The sequence below is a fragment of the Leiobunum rupestre genome, chromosome 3 (assembly GCF_980474605.1).
Source record: "Leiobunum rupestre chromosome 3, qqLeiRupe1.1.hap1, whole genome shotgun sequence".
Taxonomy (NCBI): Eukaryota; Metazoa; Arthropoda; class Arachnida; order Opiliones; family Sclerosomatidae; genus Leiobunum; species Leiobunum rupestre.
The window spans coordinates 57858975-57869816 of NC_143386.1; the positions used below are offsets into that span (position 1 = coordinate 57858975).

General features: G+C 37.1%; 1 protein-coding gene across 1 annotated transcript; it reads right to left on the reverse strand.

Moving 5' to 3' along the window:
- Positions 1–7277: 7277 nt before the first annotated feature.
- LOC149953106 (acetylcholinesterase-like) lies at positions 7278–9945 on the reverse strand. Its single transcript, XM_090170233.1, has 4 exons — positions 9883–9945; positions 8534–9266; positions 7640–8441; positions 7278–7564 (listed from the first exon to the last, which is right to left on the reverse strand). Exons 2-4 carry the CDS (start codon positions 9264–9266, stop codon positions 7375–7377), a joined length of 1725 nt encoding a protein of 574 aa, XP_090026359.1. The 5' UTR covers positions 9883–9945; the 3' UTR covers positions 7278–7374.
- Between the last annotated feature and the right edge of the window lie 897 nt (positions 9946–10842).

A 10842-nucleotide genomic window follows, 5' to 3' on the forward strand; every position in this document is an offset into this window, starting at 1 on the left:
CTATAAATCGTACTCATAGAAAGGGAAGGGGTGTTCGTTTTAACATTATTGCTTCTGTTAATAAGGTATGATAATACCTTAAAATTAAGCTATTACGGTACGTAATTAAGAAAGGTAATTAGAAAATAAATTACTACCGCTTTGCGTTAGAGAAACAAAATGTATCATAAGATGGTTTAAAAACACATTTTGACCTTTAGAAGCGAAACTGTACCAATTATGAGCAAATGTCATAAATGACGAATTATAACGCGTGCAAAGACCTTTCATATGAGGTATACAATGGCGCGATATAGTACCTGGCGGCGGAGATACATTCCATTAAAATTAACATAAGCCACCATTTTAAACAGCGGCCATTTTGAATCATATGGGAAATTTCATTGGGGTCTACTTTCAAATTAACTCGAAATAGGTTGTAGAACCATTTTTCCAAGTCTTATTTGTATCATCAGGTGCAGTCATTTTTTGGTTACCACCCTTACTAACTGTGATTTTACGTTCCATACATTTAAATGTATTTCTAAGTGGTTCTACGAGTAAGTTAAAGACTATCTTCGATCGGTTATCGTCGATTCACCGGGAAAAGGCTTATTCTGAAATCACACTGAACAACTGCGGAGAAAATAAGATAATTTTTTAGGATAAATCTAACCCTGTATATACAGGGTGTCCACTAAAAAATGAACCAGGGCGAATATCTCAAAATCTGTTTTAGGTACGATTTTGAAATTTTCAAGTCACATACCAGATGTAGGGGGAAACCTAGTGCGAAAATGTCGATGACCTTGAACTTTGTCTTCAAGGTCATCCAAAAACTAACTCGAGAACCGTAAGGGTTAGAAAGGTGGTTCCTAATAGAAAAGTGTTCCACGTCACATTGTAGGTCTAATTAGCTTTGATTCGATCGAATTTGACCAATAGGAAGTCGAGGAACTGTTTTTCAAAATCACAAAGGTCGTTAAAATAAAAATTGAAATAAAACGCACATAACACGAAACCAATTCGTGTTACATCGAAATTTGCTAGACAAACTCATTAAGGTGCGAGTTTTTCAAGTTTGTAAAATTGGATGACCTTGAAGACGAGGTTTAAGGTGTGCAAACATTATCTCGCGATCCATTGGGTTTAGAAACTAGGTTTCAATAACAAATTTGCTAATCACCACTTTCTCGTCAAAGTAGTTTTGAACCATGTCCTCAAAGACATTCAAAAATGACCCTGAGAAATAAATTGAAACTGAATCAGCTTAAACCACGTCTTCAAGATCATCCAATTTTACAAACTTGAAAAACTCCAGCCTTAATGAGTTTGTCTAGCAAATTTCGATGTAACACGAATTGGTTTCGAGTTATGTGCGTTTTCTTTCAATTATCATTTTACGACTTTTGTGATTTTGAAAAACAGTTCCTCGACTTCCTATTGGTCAAATTCGATCGAATCAAAGCTAATTAGACCTACAATGTGACGTGGAACTTTCTAACACTTACGGTTCTCGCGTTAGTTTTTGGATGACCTTGAAGACATGGTTCAAGGTCATTGAAATTTTTAAACTATGGACCCTCCATCCTGATGAGAATGTATAGCAAATTTCAGTACTCTAACACGAGGATCTTTAGAGTTATCAGTTCCCGAACCTCGCTTTCGACACGTTATCAACTTAACGACCTTCTTGTTTTTCATCTAGCATTTTTCGGCTTCCTATTGGTGAAATCCGATCAGATTAAAGCTATTTGTACTTAAAAAGTCACGTGGAACCCTTTTCTAATTAGACACAACTTTCTAACCCTTACGGTTCTCGAGTTAGTGTTTGGATGACCTTGAAGACCTGGTTGAAGGTCATCGACATTATCGCCGTAGGTTTCCCCCTAAATCTTGTATACGACTTGAAAATTTCAAAATCGTACCTAAAACAGCTTTTGAGATATTCGCCCTGGTTCATTTTTTAGTGGACACCCTGTATTAATGTGTGTTAAAAATGTAATATATTGAAAATAGTGTTATTGAAGTTGGTATTGTAAAGTTCCTACCACGCATTCTGCAATAAAATATTAAATAAATTCATTTTCATACAATATTTTTTATTTACTTCAAATATTATCAGTACACTCTGTTAATAAGTCTTCGGCCGTTTAGATTTTGGCACTTATTTGCTATTATCTCAAAAACTATGAAAGATAGCAAGTTGAAACCAATTTCATTTTTAATATTTTACTAATATCTTTCATACCTATGTCTTGATTAACGTGTAGCATTTCCATATCCGCCGGAAACGCCAAATATCGTTTTTGTCAACCTTTTTAATAATTATGTTACGCCCCTGAAACCTGCATTTTTGGATTAACAAGGGTTGATTCATATTTAGAAAGTGTCATTGTTATCCGACTACGTCGAACGGCTGCTAAGATATGGCCTATCGAACATTCGGGTCTCATTCGGAAAATTCTAAAATGCCTAATTAATCAATATTATTAATCCGGCATATAACCACAGCATTCCAACAACTCGTTAAATAATATATATATGCTTATTTTGTTACCCGCAATGAAACGACGAAAGTTGTTTTTTCCCTCAACAATAAGATATTATTTCTCGGTCGCCTCGAGCCTTTTAGAATTTACCGAATGAGACCCGAATGTTCGAAAGGCCATATCTTAGCAGCCGTTCGACGTAGCCGGATAACAATGGCACTTTCTACATATGAATCAACCCTTGTTAATCCAAAAATGCAGGTTTCAGGGGCGTAACATAATTATTAAAAAAGTTGACAAAAACGATATTTGGCGTTTCCGGCGGATATGGAAATGCTACACGTTAATCAAGACATATGTATGAAAGATATTAGTAAAATATTAAAAATGAAATTGGTTTCAACTTGCTATCTTTCATAGTTTTTGAGATAATAGCAAATAAGTGCCAAAATCTAAACGGCCGAAGACTTATTTAACAGAGTGTACATTAGTTTTATCAATTTCAAGAAGTTTTAGCTTTTTATAAATAAATATATCAGTGAGCAGTTTTGATTTATTAGTTATTAACTAATTAGATCCGTGATCAACTAATCACTGATAAATGAATCATTACTAATTATCTTAATATAACTCGTTTGTTAATCAGGTACTCGAGCTAACTTGATCACCCCAAAAAGTCTATCGATCAGATACCCAAACGTTTAGTTGGTTTCAGTCATCACTTGGGATAAGGATTCCTCAGCATCACACTGTATAGATGAGAGTAAGTCTAGTGAGCTAGGGTAATACCCAAGGCACCACCTTAGGCCTAAGTCATCAAGTGACTTTTAAAGCCATTAATTCAGGTGGCCAGGTTACAGTGCGTAGGAAGGTGGTGGCCAGCCCTTCATGCTACGAAAGCCAACAGCTCTCTACACTAACTATTACCGTTAACCTCAAATAATAGCTTTAAGTTAACCATAACGACAAATTTTTTTTATTCGGATCAATCCATAAAGATTTTCAATTAACACAAACTCGACTAACGCTAGAAGCTCTCTTCGCTTCTTCTGCGTTAATCATATGGAAAAGTCTTGTAAATGGGCTACAATGAAGCGTTTTATTTTTTCCTGAAATAACTGCAAGGAAACCTACCTTAAGAATCTGGGCCCTTCGACTATGCGGGCTTGTAAAGGAACTTTTCACGTTGACCTATAGGTGGAACCATAGTAACTGAAAATGAGTATTACCTCTTATGTTGGAAGAGTTGATATTTAAGGAAAAACAAACTAAGTGTTTAGAAATCAACTGCAGCAATATCAAGTTCCTTCAAAATGAACCATGATTTCCCATTTTGAGAGTAATACTTTAAGGAAACTGTGCATAGTTATTTTTCCTAAATTTATTATTAAAATAATCTCCACAATTAAATGTAAAAACTAAATTATCAGATTCTTTGATTGGAAATTACTAAGAACTAAACAGATCAACCAGTTAATTAATGTATTAGTTATAAATTATTTGAAAGTAGTCGTGGCAGTCATTTTTCCAGTAACGTTTCAAGGAAACACATGGAATATTTCTTAGACCCATCAAGATTTCATAACGAATTTATGTCGTATATAGGAAAGTTTTGTAATAAATATATATTTACAGACCAAATCATTTAAAAATATTCAAATACTTATTTTATTTTGGCAATAACAAAAACTAGGAAATAGAAGGCGAAAATTTAAGGGAGAAAACAGCGCTGTTTAATATTTATTTATCCATTTAGTACGGGTAAAAGAGGGTAGCACACCGGCAAAATTCGTCCCAACTTGCAATGTGGCCTAAAAATTCTATTTTGATGTCTACTTTGAGGATCCGATGCGTCCGCAGCGATGCGGGGTGGACAACACAGTTTTTGGGGGGGCAGGAGGGGGCAGTTGCCCCCTAAATTTGCTTTCACCGAATTGAGCCGTGTTTGGTGTTGTTCCCGGTGGTACATTTCAAGCTGAGTCGAATGCGACCAACCACATGCCCGTAGGATGAATAGTTTCCGAGCTATAACGAAATATGTGCGAACCATAAATGGTGTTTTTTTTCAAAAAGTTCGAAAATATTCATTTAAATCCCACCCGTGTCTACAAATTTATCCCCGGACGACCACAATGTATTCATCTTACATACTACTAAGTGCTGAATCGAATGAGACCAACCGCAGCGCCGTGGAATGAATAAATAACGAGTGATGACGGAATTTACATTAGATAATCGACATTTAATCCTCAAACAGGTTCTGAAAATGTTTTTTTTAAGTTAAATTTTAACATAATTGTTGTGTGATTGCTACAAGAATTGATGAAGATAAGTTTAAAACAGGTACAATCGAACACATTTTTACTTAGTTAAAATTTGCATCAGACAATACAACTAAATAAAATCAATGAAATATAATAATAATATATCTGAAATTTCGATGGCATTTTTTTGGGGCAATAAACAAGTTGGCAAGCCAAAATATACCTCTCCTCGGAAGAGTTTCTAATTTTCAGTGAAGTGTACAATGAATCCGTGGTTCTGTGGTAGAATGCTCACCTGACGTACAGGAGGGCGCGGGTTCGAATACCGCCCGGTACTAACGCAAATTGAGAAAACATTTATACTACACCCAATGACAACAAAAAACGGGCTCTTTTGGAAAAACCTTTTCCCTAATTCTAAGAAACTGCGTACGCAGCGATTACCCTTTGCCCCGAAAATGCGAATGCGTTCGCAGGCCTGACAGACAGACCCACAGACAGACAGACAGAAAGACACGGTGGTTGTATAATCCCTCCTAGGGTACAAAGTCCCCTCGGAGAGGTAAAAATTCAAGTAGAAACGTTTAAAAAGAAGATGCCGCGACTAAAGAATATCAATATGACGTCTTGCAACGTCACACATGCTTTTGGTAGTAAACATTAATCGAATACAATGATGTTTAAAAATAAATTATAAATAAATTAAAAAAAAGAAAAAAACATTTTCAGAACCTGTTTGAGGATTAAATGTCAATTATCTAATGTAAATTCCGTCATCACTCGTTATCTATTCATTCCACGGCGCTGCGGTTGGTCTCATTCGATTCAGCACTTAGTAGTATGTAAGATGAATACATTGTGGTCGTCCGGGGATAAATTTGTATACACGGGTGGGATTTAAATGAATATTTTCGAACTTTTTGAAAAAAACACCATTTATGGTTCGCACATATTTCGTTATAGCTCGGAAACTATTCATCCTACGGAATTGCGGTTGGTCTCATTCGATTTGGCACAAAATAATACGTACGATGCGAAAGTACGGTTGGTCCTGGCCAAATGGTTGATATACCTTTTCAACATTTAGTGAAATTCCGAAAAAAAACCTTTGCTTAGTGTACACTCTGTTTGAAAAGTCTTCGACAGCTGAAATTTTTGCCCTCTTTTTAATTCTGCTAGAAAACTATAATAGATAGCTCGATGAAACCAATTGCAACTTTTATTTATTTTCCAATATCTTTCGTTATTTATCGGTTTCGTCCGCAAAAAAATAATAGTTTGGCGGGAACCGTCAAAACTCATTTTTGACAACTTTTTAAATATTGGTTCTACGGCACTGACTCACACGTTTTTGAATTCACAATGGTCGGTTCATATTTAGAAAGTGGAAAAATTATCCCTCTACCAACAACGGTTGAGAAGTTATCGCGTTTCCAAATTGTCGTCGAAGTTGCGTTATTTATAATCGCTTGATGCATTTTAGGTGTTTCCTTGTTTCGACGAAAGTTTGGAAACGCGATAACTTCTCAACCATTGGTTGTAGAGGGATAATTTTTCCACTTTCTAAATATGAACCGACCATTGTGAATTCAAAAACGCGCGAAACAGTGCCGTAGAACCAATATTCAAAAAAGTGTCAAAAATGAGTTTTGATGGTTCCCGCCAAACTATTAATTTGTGGCGGACGAAACCGATAAATAACGAAAGGTATTGGAAAATAAATAAAAGTTGCAATTGGTTTCATCGAGCTATCTATTATAGTTTTCTAGCAGAATTAAAAAGAGGGCAAATATTTTAACTGTCGAAGACTTTTCAAACAGAGTGTACTTTTGGTCATAACTCCGAAACTATTAGTCCCAGCGATCCGCGGCGTGTCTCATTCGACTCAACGTTAAAACATACTACAGAAACGATACCAAACTTGACCCGATTGCTAAATTTAACATTTGGGGATTTTTTTTCATATTAGAGAAAAAACCACGTGATTCAGTAAAGATTCGGCCATAACTCGGAAACTGTTCATCTTACGGGCATGTGGTTGGTCGCATTCGACTCAGGGTGAAATGTAACACCGGTAACAACACCAAAGCACGGCTCAATTCAGTGAAAGCAAATTTAGGGGGCAACTGCCCCCTCCTGCCCCCCCCAAAACTGTGTTGTCCACCCCGCATCGCTGCGGACTCATCGGATCCTCAAAGTAGACATCAAAATAGAAATTTTAGGCCACATTGCAAGTTGGGACGAATTTTGCCGCTGGAGAGCTCTTTTTGGGCCTCTTTTACCCGTACTAAATGGATAAATGAATATTAAACAGCGCTGTTTTCTCCCTTAAATTTTCGCCTTCTATTTCCTAGTTTTTGTTATTGCCAAAATAAAATAAATATTTGAATATTTTTAAATGATTTGGTGATAAATTCAAGGCGAAAAATTTTGCGGATAGTTTGCAAACCTCGTAACATCTTATTTCCTTCTCTTACAAACAACAACTAAAAGTTCTCTAATTTCTATAATTTTTAGATTCTATACATTATCGTTCCGAATATTTTAATTATTCTTCTATTCTTTATAGTGGAAATGTGATTGGTATCTAAGGCCTTGGGTATATATAAAAAAAAGTGGAAATGTGCGTTTTTTTATTTTTAATTTTCGTCGAGTTTCAATTTGATCAATTGAGGTAATAATTGATTTTGAAACTTGCAACTTCTCCGTCTGTAATGGAGCCCAACTGCCGCACTTTTTGGCGCAAGTACGAGGTATTCTTCGTTCTTCTGGGTGTGTTCGGGCCATTGAATGTCCTCCATCTTTCCAGACGGTGATAGACTTGGGTTGCTTTCAGTAAAAGATAATTACTCTGTTAATCAGCGGTTATATGCTATTTTTTGGTCAACGGAGGTAATGACTCACCCTGTCCTGGCAAAATTTGCGTAGTAACGCAGAATTCTCTTGGTAAAAATGATATCTTGGGGTAGAACGCTACCATTGTGAAACTGATTCCGGACAGTGTTTAGCGATTGTCCAAAGGTTATTGGAATATCGGTGGCGTGAGTAACACCCAACCAGTAGGGGTGCTTTAGCCACGATAACTTGTAGCTCATAACATACGTGAAGATCTTGGGTCCATTGTCTTTGGACAGTTTGAAATATGGCTCTAAGAGCTCTTTCGATCGGCAAACGAAGAAGAAGTCAGTCAGAATTGCCGTCAATGTCCTGAAGATGGACTTGGGATCTTCAGTCTGTTCGAGACCGGTATATACGTATTCCGCCATTTTTATAAAAGATGGATGCTCTCGAAGAAGATCTACTTTTCTGAGCAATGCCCTGATGGCATCGTACGAGGGTTTGGGAACCGTGGATAACCCAATATAATTCGGTATTTTCCACGGTAGAAAAATTGAAGCGTCTTCCCTGGTGTTGCCAGTTATTAGATTGCAGGGTTTAACTTTGCCTTGTCTGTAGAGCTCTAAGGGGTCGTCTTTCAAGTAAATGCCGTCGACCACTGGGAAATAGACTAAAAAGTCGTTTCCAACAACGGGCTCGTTTTGTAAGATTTCTTCCGCTTCGACGCTTTGGAGACACGAGACAGTCTCTCGAACCGTTTGTTTCTTGCAATCTAAATATTCCGCCAACTTCCAGCTCCTCTCGTCGTTCATCTTCTTGTCGGAAAAAGCCCAGTAGTTGTTGAAAGATCCACTTTGTAATATTGCCCCTGTTATGGTAAAAATAGACTGGTAAATCGTAAAACAGAAGCGCGAAGGAAGCGAGGAACTGAGGTACGGGACTAGTTGGACTTAGGCAGACCTTGAAAGAAATCCCAACTTGATGGCATCAGCAAGTGATAGTTAACCGAAGCGGCTCCAGCACTCTGGCCGTAGATGGTCACCCTCTTCGGATCTCCGCCGAAACTGGCCACGTTCTCACTGATCCATCGCATGGCCATCTGCTGATCGAGTAAACCCGCGTTTCCGGGAACTTCCTCGTCGTCCAGTGAAATAAACCCGAATGAGGATAAGCGATAGTTGACAGTGACCACTATGAGGTTTTCCTCCGTGGCGAAAACTCCGCCGTCGTATGCGTCCGCGGAGATGGTACCGTAGAAGAACGCTCCTCCGTGAATGAAAAGCATGACTGGAATTTGGGTGGACGACGTCTTGTTCCCTCCATCCGGTATCCACATATTTAAGTAAAGACAGTCTTCGCTCACTTTCGTCTTTCGTTTTAACGGTTTGAAATTCAGCGTCATAATCCTTTCGAAACTCGGAGAAGTTCTTTGGACGCATGCATTTGGTAGTGTGACCGCGTCCTTGGTGCCGTTCCAAGGCTCGACCGGTGAAGGGAATTTGAAACGGAGCTCTCCCAATGGCGGTTTCGCGAATGGGACGCCGAGGAATTCAACCACGTCTTTCCCATTTGATGCTTGAGTTTTTCGACCCCTCAGCGCTCCGTTCTTCGTTTCTATCACGTATGCACCAACTTGTGCCAAAAATAAGGCAGTCATAACTGTGGCAATTTTCATCACATTTTTAATCTCCATCTAGAAAAGCCAATCAATTTTATCAGACAGATTCTAGGATATTTAAATTAAATCTTTATAGATGATTTACACATGTATACTCCAGCTCTTTAAGAGCAGCTAGGCTTTTATTTTAATTTAATGGCAAGTGGCGTATAGGCTCGTAGCGTCAGGGGGCCCAAGCAGGCGCAGCCTACAAAAATTAATATCTCCCCATAAACGAAATTCCTAACTGTTCCTAGGTGCCCTCTCAAAATATTATTAAACTGTCATTTATTAAAGCTTGCTTTTTGAACCTTCTTTGACTTATAATTATAATTAGAATTTAATTAGAACATTAGTGGCGGAATAATAAACGGAAATATATGACAATTAAAAATTTATCGTTATTCATTATTATTTATTATTGTGATTTTCAGAGCAATTGCGCAATCAAGGTTTAGTTGAGCCTAAAATTATTCGTAAAGTATAAACGCTTTTATAATTCTTTCAGTAATTATAGTAACTCAAATCATGGCAATTAATTATTTAATTTATGCTTATATACGTTTCTCGCAGTTGCAATATCTACTTATTGACCGTTCGAAATGAGAATTTGCAAATGTTTGCATTAGTTTACGTAATCTCAAATACTTACATTTCCGCGAAGTCGCGATGTTGACTCAAACCAGCTAACAGCTTCCAAATGATTGAACTGAAATTTTCCCGATCAAGATCGAATTTACATTTTAATAATAAAGCTTAGATTTCCCCCAAAGTGATTGGTCTTTTCCTTTTTTTGGAAGTCTTTGTGAGACTCGTTTGACATGTTTATGGATTACTTCTCATCGAGTTAATATTTTTCTCTATAATATAAATAAATATTATGTCGGGAAGCGTTAATCTTGTAAACAGCCACCCTTGACGCTGCGTTTATAGTCTCTGAACCAGGTGCAAAAATGGCTTTTTGGTACCATGATGTTGCGAGACCGCCCAAACCACTTGATGAACATCTCAAATCATAAGCCTTTCCAGGGTTTATCTATGATGCCATGAGACCGCCGAAACCACTTTTTTTCCATATCCACATTGCGAAGACTGCACAGTAAAGTAATCCGATTCTTCAACGTGTTGTGCAAATAGGGTTACAACCGGAAATGAAAAATTTAAATACTTATCAGCAGTGTTGCCAGGTTACAATGTTAGAGTGGCAGTGCTGTTCAAGCTCTATTTAGTAACTTTGAGTCGGGTTCAGAATCCATTTTAGGAGTTGGGAACATACTTTTTGAGCTGTAGCAGAGCATCTATTTAATAGTCTTTAGAACAATCTTTATTATACAAACTAAAATTATAACCATCTACTTTATTATCGGTCTACTATTTGTTGAAGAAACTAAAGCAGATAACTTTTGAATAGGAATGTTCTAAAGCTGAGACGTTCAGCTTTTATATCAAGATAATTTTGAATGAACAGACAGCTTTCACACATTCGATTTAAAACTCAATCGGTAGGCGGCGATACTTCTGACCAAAGCTTAGTTTTAAGAACATAAATACGGTAGAACTACAAACTAAAAAGACCAAGAGATTTGTAACGAAAATAGTGAAAAATTTATAA

Bases quoted from the DNA above. Each gene is read 5' to 3' on its own strand.
- LOC149953106 (XM_090170233.1), bottom strand. From the start codon at position 9,266: ATGGAGATTAAAAATGTGATGAAAATTGCCACAGTTATGACTGCCTTA. The intron at 8,442-8,533 runs GTCTGCCTAAGT...TTACCATAACAG, and splicing joins AAGTTGGGATTTCTTTCAAG to GGGCAATATTACAAAGTGGA. The intron at 7,565-7,639 runs GTGAGTCATTAC...TTTTACTGAAAG, and splicing joins GCAAATTTTGCCAGGACAGG to CAACCCAAGTCTATCACCGT.